General features: G+C 39.9%; 1 protein-coding gene across 1 annotated transcript in view; it reads left to right on the top strand.

The window, feature by feature from the left end:
- Window positions 1-17,291, top strand: part of LOC149321261 (mitochondrial carnitine/acylcarnitine carrier protein-like) — a 30,280-nt gene extending 12,989 nt beyond the window's left edge. Inside the window, exons 4-9 of the mRNA XM_089518495.1 lie at window positions 3,516-3,606; window positions 6,915-7,032; window positions 7,307-7,379; window positions 9,393-9,502; window positions 13,804-13,928; window positions 16,847-17,291. Of these exons, the coding sequence (XP_089374621.1) occupies window positions 3,516-3,606; window positions 6,915-7,032; window positions 7,307-7,379; window positions 9,393-9,502; window positions 13,804-13,928; window positions 16,847-16,909 (580 nt within the window). The 3' untranslated portion in view covers window positions 16,910-17,291. The remainder of the gene's footprint in view (window positions 1-3,515; window positions 3,607-6,914; window positions 7,033-7,306; window positions 7,380-9,392; window positions 9,503-13,803; window positions 13,929-16,846) is intronic.
- The last annotated feature ends 1,372 nt before the right edge of the window (window positions 17,292-18,663 follow it).

Below are 18,663 nucleotides of genomic sequence, written 5' to 3' on the forward strand. Positions count from 1 at the left end.
ATTATAAAAAAAAAAAAAAAAGTAGCAGTGTTTAAGCTTTGACCATTTATAGGATCAGGTTGGTTCCAACGCTAAACTTCATTAATTGGGAGGAAGTTTGATTAAAATGAATGAGACTTGTTTCTGAGTAAATACAGTTATCTGGCTGTAAACTGACTGCCTAAGGCTGTATTGGAGAAGAATAGCAGATTTGGGTGGCTGAGGTTTGATTAAGGAATCTGTAGTGCAGCAGATTATAAAGCAAGAATGACAAGTGAACCATATGCATCTCAGTATTTCCTACAATTTTTTGAAAATCTGTGAAATTTCCTAATGTATATTTTAAATAACATTTATAATAATAATAATATAAAATTTATTTATATTTCCCTGCCTCTCCCGGGTGGATCGAGGTGGGATTACAGCATAATATAAAATATAATACAGTTAAAATGCAAATAATACAAACAGGTTCATAAAATGCAAAAATAGCAATTAACATAGCAATAAAACCTTTATGTAGGTGAGATCTGGGTATGTACACTTTTTGTTTTGCTTTTGTGGCTATGTATTTATCAGCAGATTAAAGGAATATATGTCATCATTAATTAAAATAAATAAATAAATAAATAAATAAAAATAACATAATTAAACACTTGGTAGCTTTCAGCGTACTCATCCCCCAAAAGAGTTACATTTGTTTGCGCACACTGGTATTGCATTTGTGCTTGTTCCAGTGGATTGCTACAGACTTCTGTATTCTTAGCTATGCATAGCTATTTTTCAGTTACCTTAGCTTCTTAAATTTTATCTGAGGTTCATATGAAGAGCAGGTAGTAACATAATTTGCACCTGCATCCTTTCTTGTAAGTCCTCTTGTCTCTGCTTCTGCTGGTTGTATTTGTTTGAATGAGTTTCGTTTGTTGGCAGTGGAAAAGAGTCCTTGGAGAACAGTCTGGCTGTCAGCATTTGCTTGACCCTGGCCTATTTTGGTTGGCTGGAACTATCCAAGGAATGGTAAACACTTCCCTTTGGCACATGGGGATTCCTGTTCCATTGAAGTAATGGGACTGTTGAAAAGCAACAGCACTATCATTGGATCTTTACAACTCGTATATACAATGTGCTTCATACTTTTTAACTTTTAACAAAGTTACTTCTGACCAATGTCACATTTCATTGTTTTTGGCAAGGTGACTGAGTATGCAGTGGTTCTACAGGGCCCCTGAATAAAACCTGCTTGGAAGAATATAGATCAGGGACAAGCAAAGTGTGGCCCAATGGCTGCATTCACCCCCCTGGACCTACTCCAACCTTCTGATACTGCCTACACTGCCTCCCCAAATTTGTCCCCAGTTGGCATGTTATGCCCCCAAAGCCACCTCCTTCTAGCTTGTTTCTAAAAATGTTCTTCTTCTTTTTTTTTCTTCTTTTTTTTGCCCTAAAATACGCCAAGTGGAGTAAAATTACTATTGAATGCCAAATCTTTCTCACTAGGGACTTCTAGGTCTGCAGTTTGCCATTTGAGAGGCATTTCACTCCATCCCTAGTTCTGGGTTGAAAAGTGGTTTGATTGCCCTGGGGTATGATCTGTGCCAGGATGAACCCCCGAGAGTGTGACTGTTGTTGGTCCTCCTAGATCAGTGGTTCCCAACCTTCCTAATGCTGCGACCCTTTAATACAGTTCCTCATGTTGTGGTGACCCCCAACCATGAAATTATTTCCATTGCTACTTCATAACTGTAATTAAATAGGTGTTTTCTGATGGTCTTAGGCGACCCCTGTGAAAGGGTCATTTGACCCCCAAAGGGGTCCCGACCCACAGGTTGGGAACCACTGTCCTAAATAGTACTTAGCTGCTTCCATAGAGCTGTTGTTTCCCTTTCTGGTGTTTAGTTCTTGCCTCTCAGAAGGGAGATGGGTTTGAGAATGAAATCAATCCTATGCAGATGCCTCACAGTTCTCTATTGCCTGTTTTTCTTTAACCTGAGGTGACGTCCCATCAATATACAGTCGGCCCTTCTTATACACAGATTTTTTATACACGGATTCAAGCATACACGGTTTGAAAATGTTCCAAAAAAGTATAAATTTACCTTGGTTTTCCATTTTTTATAAAGGACACCATTTTGCTATGTCATTATATTTAATGGGACTTGAGCATACACGGATTTTGTTATACACGGGGGATCTTGGAACCAAACCCCAGCGTATAACAAGGGTCCACTGTAGTGATACAATACTATTTCTCCTTTTTATCTGAATTGCCTGATGGGAGATAGTAGAGAATAAGTGACTGAAGATAGTGGTGCATTAGATGAGGTGACTAAATGGAAGAACAATCCAGGTGAGGTAGAGGCTGCATCCACACAGCAGAAATAATCCAGTTTGACACTTCAGTGGTCATGGTGCCTTTAGCTTTCTCTGTCAGAGACCCCTGGTGCCACAACAAACAATAGATCCCAGAATTCCATAGTATTGAGCCATAATAATTAAAGAGATGTCACACTGGATTATTTCTGCACTGTAAATGCAACCAGAGATTTTAAAGTTGGGAACTAAAGCTGATTTGGACTTTGGCGGTTCCCCTTGACTGGATGAAATTGGACCTTTCACATAAGAACAGGCATGAAATCTGAATCTGTTCCTGGAGCTCCAGAACACTTTCAGTCACTAAGAGGAGTACCCTCCTTTGAAATATCTGTTTAAGTTTGGACTTTTAGGCAGTTGGTTAAGGCTACTTTTTCTTCTCCAGTGAAGCATTTGAGGGAAATGTGAGTTTTTTTTGCTAACTTGAGGTGATTTTTGGAATCTGCTTCTGTTGTGGATTTCTAATTGTTGCTCATGCTATCTTTTCATTTTAATTGGATTTTACTTATGAAAATGGTTGTTAGCTACCCTTTCTAAAGCAGCTGGTAGAGATATAAACTGGAAGAGAAAATAAAATGATAATGACTTAATTGCATTGTTCAATTTTGTTCAAGATTGTAGTTTTCTTGGAATTGGAATTTTAACAACGAGAACAAATAGCCTGATAATTTTGAAGAAAATGTGCCTCAGCGGTTAAGATGCTGACTCTGACGGTTGCAAGATCGACCGGTTGGCAGTTCGAGACCCAAGCGCTGCGTGATGGGGTGAGCTCCCATCACTAGTCCCAATTTCTGCCAACATACCAGTTAGAAAGCATGTAAAAGTGCAAGTAGATAAATAGGTACCACTTCGGTGGGAAGATAAACAGCGTTCTGTGTGGTCATGCTGGCCACATGATCACACAGTTGTCTTTGAAAACGCTGGCTCTTCATCTTAGTAACTGAGATGAGCAGCAGCCCCTACAGTTGTCAACCTTGTCAAAGGGGAATAGCTTTACCTTTACCTTTTTATGATAATTTTCATTGTTTCTGTGCTGGAAAAGAAAGTGTCTTTGAAAGAAAGAAGTTTCCCCCCACTTTAATAACATGGTCTGGCAATTCTTGTCAGTCTTTTCTGTTTTGGAAAAAATGATAACCCATGATTACTGTCTTGTCATCCCTGTGCAGATATCCCCAGCTCTTTGCAGCAGGCATGTTATCTGGAGTATTCACCACTGCAATCATGGCTCCAGGAGAAAGGATCAAGTGCCTTCTACAGGTAAGAATGGCTCAAGAAAGCCATCTAGTCTTCTTTCCAGGAAACTTGCCTCACCTTTACACATAAACAGAAGTGTTGCACTCTCATATTTCCTTGCTATTCAAATCCACTGATCATCCTTCTCTATCCTTCACTTGGAGGTCAGTGTAACGCCATCCAGGGGTAGCCATCTTGGCCATATAATAAATCCAATAAAATCAAAAATCTATCAAACAGTGATGCATTTATCGGGCCAGCCAAAATGCACAGTATATACATATTGCAAGCTTTTGAAGCTCCGTTGGCTTCTTCATCAGGCAAGGTGTTAAAAACCATACGGAACAAAAAAAAATTGAAGATGTTAATCATAGGCCTGTATTTTGCTCTTTTTGTTCTCAGTTTGGATGGTATGGAGAGGTATCTCCTGCAGGCTGGCACCTTTTCCTTCTGGCCATGTGGCAAATGGGAGATTATCAAAGTCCAGGAAATTTAACATCCACTTGCAGCAAAAAAGATACTTCCTTTGCAGTCTAATATGTCTCCATATTAGGAACCCTGGTGGCGCAGTGGTTAAATGCTAGTACTGCAGCCATAAGGTTGTGAGTTCGATTCTGCAGGACTCCAAGGTTGATTCAGCCTTCCATCCTTTCCTACATGGGTAAAATGAGTAGCCAGCTTGTTGGGTCTAATTGGCTCACAGATTGTAAACCACTTAGAGAGTGCTGATTTCACTATGAAGCAGTATAGAAATGTAAATGCTATTGCCACATCCTTTGTGAGGCCACAGGCCCCTTTGTTAGACAGAAGAAACTGTAAACCACTGCTTCATTGATGTAGCTTTCCAAATATTTTGGAAGCACTTGGGGAGGCCTGCATGTACCATATATATCTATGGGAAAGAGGCATATTTAGATTGCCAGGAAATTATACCCCACCTCCTGCTAACCATCCACATCCCATTCTCACCAGCAGTGTTTTCTTTATGGCACTGTGCTCATATGATGGCTGGAGTGTAGGGGTTATGTGAAGAGAAGGGGAGGAGAGATGGGATGAAAGCTGTTAACGCGTGTGTGCGTGTGTGTGCACGTATGTTTTCTGCTGTAGTTTTCAGGCCTCCCACTGAAGACTCAAAAATGCATATATTTTCTTTATAGTGTCTTTATTTTGTGTAGATGTTAGATCAGTGTTCACCCAAAAGGGATGTAGGTCCAACAGGTATATTCACAGCACCTCTATGAATATTGTGCTTAAAGTTTACTGTGATACTGACACAAAGTTAGTTTCTTGATCCTAAGACTTTATCTTTGGTGGGTGGCCTTTCTTAATGCAGTGACTTCCCTCTGTATCAATGGAACAAGCCCAGGGCTTTTAGCACTGTATTACAGCTTCCTTAAAACTCTCAATTTTAATTAAAATTTCCCCATCACAACAGTGCTTGCAATGGAACATCCCAACAGAACATTTGAAGGGTAATAATCATAGGTCTTCAGTACTTTGTGAACTTGAGGGTAATTTTGTCCCTGACCCCCACAAATTTCCTTTACAGCTCTGCAAGATCCCTTCTAGTACACTAGACTAATTACTTCCTCACCTCCCCCTTTTCCAAGATTTCTCTCCCTGGATCCAGGAGGGGAAGGGGTTGTTCACTCCAAACACATGGAGACATAGAGTCCAAGGATCATTTCATTTTCTCCTAGTCCCTGAGTCTTACCACTGCAGTGAAACATCTTCCATGGAGCACCATATTATCCCATCTTCACTCACCTGTGTGTTATCTGAAAATCTTGATTATCAATTTGCCCCTGTAAACAGCATAAGAGACAAATACTGGACCCAATGGAAACCACAGGGGAAAAGGGATATACATCTCCAAGTGGATGGCTGTTTTTATTTTTTATTTTGGAAAAAGCCTAATACGTTTTGGCCTATGTATATATCTCAGTGGCCTTCTTCAAATATAAAAATAAATGTAAAATTAAAAATCAAAGAGATGACACATAATTATAAAATAATACCCACCTAAAATATCATGCTGCATTTTAAATTTTGTATACTGCTTAAAGCTTATACATACCAATATGAAATCTAACTGCAGGAGCTGCAAATCTCATCCCCTGGATGGATTGAAAAGAAACAAGTGAACCAGGTTCAAGATTTTTTTACTTTAGGTCAGGAAAAAAAAAACAGGGGAGAGAAGGAGGAGTGAGATCGCCTTCAAGGACATACCATGAAACCAGCCTCGAAAAGGTTCTGAGTGATTTTACAAAAGTAGGAGGAGCTAAAGTCCTCCACAAACTAAAGTGGATTTAACATTAAAATCTTTTGTTCCTGGAAGACTAAATAAAGAACCTGAAGAAGAACACTGAAATTCATCAAGAAGGATGTTGACAATTTGGAGTGTGTCCAGAGTAGGGCAATCAAAAGGTCTGGAAGCCATTCGCTTTGAGGAGTGGCTTAGGGAGCTGGGTATGTTTAGCTTAGGGAAGAGAAGGTTAAGAGGTGATGTGAAAGCCAATATTTAAAGATATATTATTTTGAGGATGGAGCAAGCTTGTTTCCTGCTGCTGGACTAGGATCTGGAGCAATAGTTTCAAACTATAGGGAAAGTGATTCCAACTCAACATGAGGAACTTTCTGACAGTAAGAGCTGTTTGACAGTGGAAGACACTCCCTGGGAGAGTGGTGGAGTCTCTTTCTTTGGAGATCTTTAAACAGCAGTTAGATGGCCATCTATTGGGGGTGCTTTGATCTTGTGTTCCTTCATGGCAGGGGATTGGACTGGATGGTCCTTGAAGGTCTTTTCCCACTCTATGATTCTATGATTCTTTGTGCATAGGCCAAAACACTTTGGGCTTTTTCCAAAATAAAAAATAAAAACAACCATCCACTGAATGCTTGGAGACACAATTCCCTTTCCCCCCGTGTATTCCCTATAAATAGCATTCCTGTTTATCTTCAAATAGCCCTTCATCTTGAGTATTTGCCAGGGCTAGGTCACTAAAGGAAGTTTTGTTACACTTGATTATAGTTATGGTTAGTGCTCTTCACAGAAGCAGATTTCACAAGGGCTTCTTGGAATAGGTAGGATATTAGTTGCTGATAGAAGAGCTGGAGAGAACACGGAGGAGGGAGAGTGTTTGGCAGTTTGCTGACTATTGCTCCACCATTTTGGAGTGTGATGTAATGTCCTATGATTCCTACATCACAAGCTGCTTCTGAGATAACATTTAGGTTATGAAAGCTGTCCTTCAGTGGTTTAAATCTTTTGAAGGAGGCTGTTTAAGTGATAAATACTGAATAAAATCTTTTTTTCCCCCCAATCATTTTAGATCCAGGCAGCCACAGGTGAAATTAAATATGGGGGTCCGTTGGACTGTGCCAAACAACTCTATCGTGAGGCTGGCATTCGAGGCGTGTACAAAGGAACGGTTCTCACCCTCATGAGAGGTAATAGTTGAAAAAGCATTCTTTAAAACATCTTTGGTTGATTTTTGGGTCTGGCCAAGAATTCTCTTTTTTGGCTTGTTTTCTCCACCCAAATAGTCAGGGCTGCCTTATTCTAATTCAGGATCAAGTGCAGGATTTTTTTCACAATTCTGGTAATGATGAACTGACAGTATTTGCCTATCTTACTGCAGGGTTTGAGGTTTTGACTTGCTTTTGCAACAGTCTCTGGTTGTACCTCTAATGTCTCTGTTTCTGGTTCTTTTTATCTGACCAGATGTTCCAGCCAGTGGGATGTACTTCATGACCTATGAATGGCTAAAAAATATTTTGACTCCTGAAGGGCAGAGGTAAGTGGAACACTGAGTTTTCCACAAGGATATCTAAGAAATTCTGCCTACTGAAGAGTGAGAACTTTACAGTGATAAGTTTGTGATTCTCAAAAATAGTGTTGCTAATAACAGTATTATAGTTTTTTGTGGGTTTTTCGGGCTATGTGGCTATGTTCTAGAAGGGTTTATTCCTGATGTTTCACTAGCATTTGTGGCTGGCATCTTCAGAGAATGCAGTACTGCTTCCAGAAATAGTTCGGTTAGTAGAATGTGTTTCAGTCCCACCACTGGCTTTTTCAACAGTCCAGTTTCATCCTGTGGTTACAGATAAGAGTGATTGCTAATAACAGCAACAACAAAAACAACAGACCAACATATACACAACATGAGATAAAAACACACATTTGTTTAAAAGAACAAGCAAAACCCATATATATTACAACCACATTTAAAAAAAATTCATCATTTACAATTTACAATTTACAAATCATCTGGATAGGCTTGTCGAAAGAAGCTGGTCTTTAATACTATTTTAAATACGGACAGTGTTTTCAGCTGCCAGATGTCTTCCGGTAGGTCATTCCACAGTCTAGGGGTGACTGAAGAAAAGGCCCTCTGGCTGACAGTTGCTAGCCTAGTCTCGACTAACTGGAATAAATGTCCCTCAGAGAACCTGAATGTATAAGGAGGATCATCTTGGAGAAGCCAATTCTGTAGGTAACCTGGACCCAAACTGTGTAGGGCTCTAAAGGTAATAACCAACAGTTTGTACTTTGCCCACAAACTAATAGGCAGGGCAGTATCTGCAGAACAGTATCTGCTTACAGGCCCAGAAGCCACTTGGACTTTGAAAGGGGAGTCTTGTGATCAAGATTGTTTTTGTCACTTCTCTGGCTCCTTTTCCTCTTCTTTCCTCCCAGCAACTTTTTTTGCTCACGCCATCTTACAGGTTCTTGGGGGGAAAATCCATATGAAATCTGTTATACAATAAATATATGTCATTTTGAGGAGGCAAGTTGGGATAAAAGTTTACGTTTGTAATATTTTACTATTTTAATTGATTTTTCTGGTACTAGGATTTTGAACACTGCTGGTACTGAAAACTCCAGAGGTGCCTGTGACTCATTAAAGTAGTGGTTCCCAAACTTCGGTTTACCAGGTAGCCTGGACTGCAGCTCACAGAAGCCCCAGCCAGTGTGATCAATAGTCAAGAATTCTGGGATCTGAAGTCGAAGACATCTGGAGAACCAAAGTTTGGGAATCATGGCTTCAAATGATGGCTCACAGGCTGCACAGCTACCAGGGTCTCACAGGAATAAAACAATTTTTGTTATTGTAAAACTGGGTCCAAAATGTTCTCTGAAGGAGAACTGGTGAAGTGTAAACATCTGCCATATTTTGACTCCCCTGGGTCATTAATGCCCAGAATAGGTTTAAAAAAAAAAGTGTACAGGATGTTACATCTGTTGACATTAAAGAAAGGCTTCCCTCTAGGCCTGAAATGGCCCAGGAAGGCCTAAACATATGGCAAAAATATCCCACACAGCCTTAGCAGTGTTTGGGAGCAAATACTTTTTTTTTGCAGGGGAGCACGATCCGAGTACAGCTGTCCAAGGTCTCCTTAAGGGCTAATGTGACCCCTAGCCTTCCACAGTCCTGGCTGATATTTTGACCTAAAACTCCCAGTAATCCCAAACAGCAGGGCCAATGGTAAAGTGTTATGGGTACTGCGGGATGAAATATCTAGATGACCAAAGGTTTGTCACCCTTGGAATAGGCTTATGTGAACCGTGCAATTAATCAGGTGTATAAAGTGTTATTCTTAAAGTACAGGTAGAGGGGTGGATTGGGGCCAATTGCAATTAAAAGGAGAAACTAATCTCAGATAGTTGAATTGAAACTTAAATGTGTGTGCTACAAACTCAGTGAACCAGTCACAGCTGCCGTAATTGGTGTCAGGTAAAACTAAAGGTTGTTTTTTCTCTGCATCTTATTCTACTTCATTCCTTTTTTAAATATCTTTTTTTGCAGTGTTAGTGACCTCAGTGTACCCAGGATTCTCTTTGCTGGTGGCATGGCAGGGATTTTCAATTGGGCTGTGGGTATTCCTCCAGATGTGTTGAAATCTCGCTTCCAGACAGGTGAGTTAGCCGATACTGTAATAAAGATTGTGTAAGGCAGGCACAGTCCTGAAGGTGGCTCTTTGCAAAACATTCCTCCATCTTTATTCTTTTTTTAAATATGGGACCCAGACAAGTTCCATTCCAAGTATTTAATCCTTTCGTACCACAGTTGTTCCCTTTAAGGGGTTTTCTGAAAATAATTGAGAAGAACTGAACTGAAACAAAAATAAAAGTCAATGACTGCAGACATGTTGTATAATTTATTACCAATATGTCTTCTTCAGCATTTCCATACTGTAGAAATAAAGCAGTTTGACATCACTTTAACTGTCATGGCTGCATCCTGTGGAAACCAGGGATTTGTAGTTTGGTGAGGCATTCTGTCTGGTCTGTCACCAAACTACAAATCCCAGGATTTTGTAGGATAGCGTCATATCAGTTAAAGTGGTGTCAAACTGTTTAAATTCTGCAGTGTGGATACACCTTTAGTGTGTCCTCAAGCTGCTTCCAACTCACAGTGACCCTAAGGTGATCCTATCACAGGGTTTTCTTGCAAGATTTGTTCAGAGGAGATTTTTCATTGCATTTCTCTTAGGCTGAAAAAGTGTACCTTGCCCAAGGTCATTCAGCAGGCTTCCATAGCCAAGTAGAAATTCAGACCCTGGTCTCCTAGAGTCCTACTCCAAAGCTCAAACCACTACATAACACTGGTTGCTAATACTGTATATCTTAATTTAATCAAAGAAAACACAGAAGTGTGAGTAATACTACCCAAGGCTTGTCTCCTCCACACTTCCAAATTGTACTGTTGTCTCATCATATTGGTTGAAAGAGAGCACAGAATATTCTTTTGTTCAAGCCCCATTTGCTCATGGTTTATTAGATGCTCCTCTGAGTATCATTCCAACCAAGGCAAGAGCCCAAGGCAGTCTCAGGTTTAATTTGGCACCAGCTAAGACATTCACATCTTTCTCTGCTGTTCAGCTTTCTTTCTTCTGCCATTGAAGAACAAGTTCTTGTTATCTTCAAACCCTCCTGCTTTTAACTGCCAGGTTTACTGTTGTGACTCTGGTGACCATGGGAATTGGAGTCAAAGTGAAGTATAATCCCATTTCTCAGATTTCTTGCACAAGGTTTTCTGTTAAGTGTTTTCTGAGGAAAATGTGGAGTTGATTCTGATAGATCGGATAAAGCTTGTAAATAGTTTCTTGGCTGGTCAGATAGTCAGCGGCCTCCTGGCAAACAGCTGGGTAGCGTGTTAAGGGGTGCATCTACACTGTAGAAATAATACAGTTTGGCACCACTTTAACTGGCATGGCTGCATCCTACAGAATCCTGGGATTTGTAGTTTTGTGCATCAACAGCACTCTGGCAGGGAAGGCTAAAGATCTTATAAAACTACAGATCTGAGGATTCCATAGGATGGGGCTACAGCATTTAAAGTGGTGTCAAACTGCATTATTTCTACAGTGTAGATGCACCCAAAGTTGTCCTGGTCCCAGGCTGGCTGATCTGCAAAAACCAGGTTCAAAAGCACTCTTAAAGATTGGAAAATAATAACACCTAATAGACTGTTGATAGTTGCTACTATTGTTTTATTATAACACACTTAGCAGATATTATTTTATGATCTATGCTGAATCAAGCATACTTACACATGCATACATACCCTAGGGACAAGCCAGACTAGCAGACAGGTGAAGGGCAAGTTGCCTTCTGTTTATGGCCTATTGCTGATGTCTTTTGGCTTCCCTGAACTGAAATTCTTCCTCCTCTGTTATATCTTGTTGTTGTATAACTCCTTGCTATTTAATACAATTTGCTGTATATTGTTTTTACGGAAATTTTGTGTGTATTGTATTATTACTTTGATTTTTGCAATGGCCGTTGGCCAAAAGTAATAAAAGGAGATTGAATTCCTTGTATAACAAGGTTAGTGATTTCTCTGATCAACCAATGTCTTTGTACTCCATGATCAGCTGGTGACAATGAGCTTCTATTGATTAGGGTCTTGGTTTTCTTTATGGCCATCTCAAAATTAGGGGCTAATCTACTGGCTTTAATTCTCCTGGTGATTCTAAATACCAAACACCACACAGATCAAGCATCAACTCTTTCAGAAGCAGAAAGCATACTTTTACTTTTGAATGTCTCAAGGCCCTTATTATTCTACTTGTGTGATTTTTTTCCCTATGCCTTTCCTTCTTGGCATCTTAGGGATTTTCCAATTCAGATCAAGCTCTTATGCTTCAGCCACTTGTGAACATAGATCATAGCACTGTTCACAGACACACAAAAATCACCATAACCACGTGTGCGGATTTCTCTTTCTGTGCATGTACCCACCCATACACGTATATGTGAATAGTTTTACACTGATTTAACAAATATATGTTAATAAATATTCTTATTCAGTAAGATGTCACAGTCAGGCATCTGCCTTAATAAGTTGATTTTCTAGGCCATTACTTTACTTGAATTGACTCTTATAATTATTTCCAGGGAGGCAGCCATATTAATTGGTTGCAGCAAAAACCTCAAAGAGTCTTATAGTATCTTAAAGACTAACAAATTTTATTTAGCATAGGACATTTTTGGGTGGCTGTCCATGAGAGCTCATGCCATATAAAACTTGTTAGTCTTTCAGGTGCAATTTGACTTTCTTGGGCCCGAACAGACAAGCCAAAATAAAGCTGCTTCGGGTCACTTTGGAGATATGCTGTTTAAATGATGCATGTGTCCTAAGAGACCAGAAGCCACACCAAAGTCACGCTCCAGTCCTAAGCTGGTGCAGCTTCTGGCCTCTTAAGATGTGTGTGTCATTTAAACAGCATACCTCCAATGTGACCCGAAGCAGCTTTATTTTGGCCTGTCTGTTCGGGCCTTATTGTTTCTGATAGCTATATCCAACTGAGCTGACTGTTTGGGGGGGGGGGGGTGATTTGAGTGAGAACTTTTCTGTAACTCATTTGTGAAGCCGGATCAACATTTTTACCACCCTGCCATTTTGGCAAACTTTTTGAAAACGTTCAGAAAGGTTTACCAGCCCTTGTGCCTGCCTATGCTTGTTTGTCACAACAAAATTATACTACAGTTGGTCCTTTGTCTCCACAGATTCTTTATCCATGGATTCAAGCATCCAGGACTTGAAAATATTAAAAAAAGTATAAATTCCAAATAGCAAATCTTGATTTTGCCATTTTATATAGGATGGCATTTTACTGTGCCATTGTCTATAACTGGACCTGAGAATACATGGATTTTGATATCCACAGCAGATCCTGAAACTAAACCCCAGCAGATAACAAGGGCCCACGGTAGTTTGGTGTGAGGTCAGTGACTTGTTTCCATAGTGACTGCAGGAGAGAAGACCCATCTTCCTCAATCTGCATGAAAATCCAGGTTTCTAACCATTTGGCAGGCTAATAAAGAAGAGATTTCCATCAAGTTGGGAGGCATGGAGCAGTCCTGCTAGCTCTCTTTATTTCCATGCTGGGATTTCCTCTCTGCCCAGGCCCAGACCCAGCCAAGCTGTTGGAAAAGAAGCAAACCAATGCTTTCTGTTATCACCAGCATTTTCATTCAGCCGTGTGGAATTCCTAGTCACTTAGCATGACCAGGCAAATTGTTAAATAAAAGGCTGTTATAATCTCTGGGCACAGACTAGGTTTATACTAGGGGTAAACAGCTGGGGGAGGCTGGGGGTCTGCAGTACCCCTCCCCAGACCTTGAAGGACCGCACTCCGCACTGCACTCCCCTGCAAAAATATTTAAATTATTTTCTTCTTCTTTTGCCCCCAAACACACACTAGGGGATGTGGGGAGCATTTTCACCTTACTTTAAAACCACAAGAAGTGTTTGACAGTGGAACTCACACCCTCAGAGTGTGCTGGAGTTTCCTTCTTTGGAGGTTTTTAAACAGAGGCTGGATGGCCATCTGTCAGGGGGTGTTTTGATTGTGACTTTCTGCATGGCAGGCAGTTGGATTGGATGGCCCTTGTGGTCATGATTCTATGATTCTACACTGTTAAAATAACTCAGATGTCTACTGTTACCACTGACAGTTTTTTTTTTAAATGTTTAGGTGTATTATAGCACTGTTATGATCTGGAGCAAGGATGCAAATGGGTAGGAGTGGAAAATGGGAGAGAATGAGGAAGGCTATCTTCCCTATTCAGGGTCTCTGAGTGGCTGAGGAGTGTGAGATGGCTGAGGGTCAGGAGCTGCCTACTGGAGATATTGCAGTCTACTGAATGTTGTATTCTAAACAAATTGACTTTTCTGAGCTGTGTAACTTACTTTTTCCTTAATTCAACAGCTCCTCCGGGAAAGTATCCCAATGGCTTCAGAGATGTTTTGCGAGAGCTTATCCGAGAGGAAGGAGTGATGTCTCTGTATAAGGGGTTCACTGCTGTGATGATCAGAGCCTTTCCTGCCAATGCAGTAAGTGAATGGTGGATTTTACTTGGATTTAGAGAGCTACAATATGGGCATCAGCGGCACTTGGCAACACTTTCATCCACTGGCAGCCTGTGGAAATCAACCTACTTCTGCATCATCCAGACCAGATCTTATAACAAGAATGACATATCTATTTGTCTAGATACAGTTATAGTTCAATTTTAAGCTCACAACAAGCTCCCAAAACAGCTATTCATCAGTGGAACAAGCCATTAATGATCATACAAGAAAACTTAGCAAACTGTATGCTGCAGAGAAAGGGATGTTAGACCTGAATGTTTAGCCTGGCTCTGGGAAGTAGTTAGATTTTGTTCAGTGTACTGGCTAAATAGTAAAGCAAGTACATTAATTTATAAATTAGCTATTTGAACACATTTTGCAGGTACATGTTGAACATATTCTGATAATTACAAATAATGTATATGCTGCAGAGGTAGGATGACACTTCATAGGCCTCAAACACGGCTTGTCAGGGAGACTCCAAGCAAGAGAACCCTTCAGCTCTGCCACACCATCCCAAAGGAAACTTGATTGAGGTAGATGTTTGTATCATTTAGTAAGATTTCTAGCAGTCTCTGATGCTTCTAAGGAGAAAAACAAGTACAGTGGTCCCCCGGGTTACGAAATTAATTCGTTCCGCTGCCCTTTTCGTAACCCGGAAGACTTTCGCAAGCCGAATTGCCATAGGCGCTAATAGCGAAAGCCGCTTTTTGGTGCGAAATAGCGCCGAAAAGCACCAAAAGTTTTTTCGTAACCCGAAAAAACTTTCGTAACGCGGAACAGTTTTTTTAATTTATTTTTTTTCGTAACCCGGGAATTTCGTAAGCCGGTGCTTTCGTATCCCGGGGTACCACTGTAAATTATTCCATCTTGTTAACTACTGAACGGCTCCCTGAGTTGGCATTCTAAGTGCTGAAGAGACCATTTGTGACAGGAGTTGAAGGCCTTCTTTTATTTACTGGTATGTGACTGCATGTGATTTCTGTGGCTCAGTATCTTTTGCCTTGACAAACTGGATTCCAATGCATTCCTTAGAAAAATTATAGGGAAATTCCATCAAGGTGACAGTTGATTTAAAACTTCATCATGCAGTCTCTTTGTGAGAGTTACTTTCTTCCTGTCAAGATATGTGTTTCTGAAAGAGTTTTAAATTGGAGCGGTGTTTGTAAAATTTCTAATGGCCCATATACTAGGTCTGACTTTCATTTATAGATACAGCTAAAGACGTATGCTGTGTCAACTTTACATGCCATATAGCTCAATTTTTCCCCAGTATACAAAAGTATCTGAACTGAAATATTTGATTAGGGGGAAATTCAGTAAAGTGCATTTAATAGTCTCCAGTCCAGTCAAACTGCAGTTGTAGTGTCATCTGAGCAGCATTATGTACTAGGCTGATGAAAGAAGGAAAGTAAGGCCACCATCAGCCCTAGTGAGGTCCCATCTTGGTCAGGTTTTGCTTCTTCCCTCTTTCTGTGAGGAAAAAGATTTTGCCTCTTGGAGTCATTCATGTTGATTCAAAGAGAAAGAAAGAAAGAATGGGATTGAGAAATACCACTCTTGCTTTAATAACATGCAGCTGACCAAGCAGATGATTAAAAGCAAACAAGCAAAGCACACAGTGAAACTCTAAAAGGGAGGGTTGCTTCCATGACTGGCCCAGTGAGTTCTAGCTGCTCAGCTCCACACCCTGCCCTCAGAGGGTTTTTGTGAGAGCTGCTGCCTGCATCTGGGAGGGCACCAGGCAGGAGCAAACATGCCCCAAGGCTCTACAAGTCCCTTCCTAGGGAGTCCAGGGTGTCCCACTCCTTGCTGTCCTTCTATCACCAGGCAAAAACATTCTTGTTGCTGCTGCTGCTGCTATTATTATTATTATTATTATTATTATTATTATTTGTTTGCTTTCAGATGGCTCTTGAGGTCTCTTCCAACTCTGTGATTCTACAATAGAATTTAAAGTTGTTTCTGATTTATAGCAGCTCTATCACAGGGTTTTCTTGGCAAGATCTGTGCAGTGGAGGTTTGCCATTGCCTTACCCTGAGGCTGAGAGCATTTGACTGAGCTGGGAATCGAACCTTGAACTCCAGTCATGGTCCAGCACTCAAACCAGTATTACTAATTATTTGCACTTGTATCCTGCCTTGCTCCCAAAATGGTATCCATTGATTACAAAAGTTAAAAGAGAATTAAATAACAAAACATTTAAAACGTATTTACAATCTAATTTATTTAAAGACTTAAAAAAATACCGCACACCACATTACACACCCACTACAATTCCATAATTCAAATTCAAAAGGCTTGGCTAAATAAGAATGCTCTGCATCCAGACTGTTTTCTGTGCATGCATTCTGTGTAACTTGACTAGTGTTGTAGCTGTTCATCATATAACTTAATTTCCTAAAGTTTTTATATATTCAGGTTGAGTCTCCATTATCCCAAATGCTTGGGATCAGAAGTGTTTTGGTTTCAGATTTTTTTTCCAGATTTTTGAATATTTACATATACATAAAGAGGTACCTTGGAGATGGGACCCAAGTCTAAACATGAAATCTAGTTATGTTTCATATATACATTACACACATAGCCTGAAGACAATTTTATATATAATAAATTTAATAAAAATATTTTATACAGTGAATCATCAGAAAGCAAAGGTGTCACTATCTCAGCCACCCATGAACATTTTTTTTTATTCTGAACTAGTTTGGATTTCACACTTCTGGATAAGGGAGACTCAACCTGTAATAATGCTATAGATCATTTGTTTCTGTTACTGTAATTTAATTATTTAATAAGAATCATTAAAAGAGAAATCTATCCATGAAAACATACAGCTGTAGAAAATATGCTGCCAAAATGTTCCACAGTGCATTATTTTGTGTGTCTCTTTTTCTAGGCCTGTTTCCTTGGATTTGAAATTGCCATGAAGTTCTTAAACTGGCTTGCACCAAGCCTCTGAAGACCAGTGGGGTGGTGTCCCTGTGGGAACTGAACAACAAGATGAAGAATGGAACTGCGTCAGAGGAGTGAAACTGAATTATGAAATGAAAGAAGCTAAAGCAATGACTACTTCTGTAATAACCGTTTTTGCCTTATTCACACCCGGCTTTGGGTGTTGCTGTGTTGCCATTAGGAATCTTGAGCCAAATCTCTTCCCAGGGGAGAGTTCAAGAGGAGTTCAGAGCAACCTGCTTTCTGAACCCAAAGTTACCATAGTGGTAATGCTGCTAACAGAAAACCTTATTGCTATTACCAGGCATGATGTTTTTTTATTTTATTTTATTTTTGTTCCTTCTTGTTTATCTTTTCAGGGAATAAAGGAGATAATATTTTAATTTCCACTTTCAACTTTAGTGAAAAAGTGCAGTGTTTGTGAATGTATCTTTGAGTGGGAATGAGATCAGATGGGAATGGAGACTAGCCACTGAATATGTAATATTCAGGATAAAAGTTCACATTTAATGACATGAAGTGATGTATGATAGTTGTTTTGCTTTGATTTCCAGATATAGGTTCTTATGTGGGCTCCATGGAAATTACTTGGGCTTGCACAAGGGATTTTATAATCATGTAAAAGTTATTTTCATTTCATTGGTGCTTACCTGGGACACAGTTATGGCAACTACTGACTTGGAAGAATTTCCATACATTGCATGGAGTTGTATGGCCCACAGTATACGTATGGGGTGCCTCAGACCCTCCAGATGTTTTTGAGTACAACTCTCACTGTCTCTTACCATTGGCCATGTTGGGTTGGACCAATGGTAACTGTAGGCCAAGGCATCTTGAGAACAAAAGGCTTCCCACTGCTGCAATAGCATGTCAGTTGCTTTGAACTACTATAACATCCAAAATCCACAAAATAGTCCAACCAAAAATGCACAAAATATATGATGCAAAGTTTTTGAAGCTCCACTGGCGGCTTCATAAGGCAAAGGTGTTAAAAGTTATACAAGAGAAGGGGGAAAAGTTGACAGTGTTAGAGCTTCAGGCTACTTTTTGTCAAGATGTTGTTTTTGTTATTGTAGTTCAGATGGTCTGGAAGAATATCCATGTGGTTTGTCTAAACTGAATGTTAGCAGCTGGAAAGAACAATATTAAAAGTAAGAGTGCCTTATAGATACTGCATTCAGGTACTTGATTAATAAATAATTGAAGGCCTCCCTTGTGTTATGAATAGATAGATGAGATACACAGATAAGGGGGTAATCCCAAGTTTCTTTTCAGACCATGACATGTTTGTCTGGAATGGGCCATCAGTATAGAAATACTACTTCCTCTAAAATCCTTTTCGAAATGGTGCTTTTTAGGGTAACTGGAAATGTCTTGGGCAGTAATTTCTCAAGTGCCTTGTTACTCTGTGGTTATATCTGGAGTGCCACATTATGAATTTTGGCACAATTAAGACTTGTATAATCATGGTTTTAAAGCCAGGCTTTTTAAAAAATTAAAAAACCACACACCTCCTTGTTCTAGAGTGGAAAAAAACTTGACAGTGGTAAATACTTTCAGAGGAATACTGTTCTGACAGTAGCCCTGCCTTGATAGGACTTTATTTACATTTATATGTATCACTCATCTTATGAGTAGATAATGGAAACAGGACTGTCTGTCTGTGAAATGGTTCTCCTTTTCCTAGAGCAGTGGTTTCCAAACATTGACCTTCAAGTGTTTTGGACTTCAGCTCCTAGAAGTCCTAGACAGGATGATAAT

The sequence above is a fragment of the Sceloporus occidentalis genome, unplaced genomic scaffold, assembly GCF_023333645.1.
Source record: "Sceloporus occidentalis isolate IW3139 unplaced genomic scaffold, rSceOcc1.0.p SCAF_1, whole genome shotgun sequence".
NCBI classification, from domain to species: domain Eukaryota; kingdom Metazoa; phylum Chordata; class Lepidosauria; order Squamata; family Phrynosomatidae; genus Sceloporus; species Sceloporus occidentalis.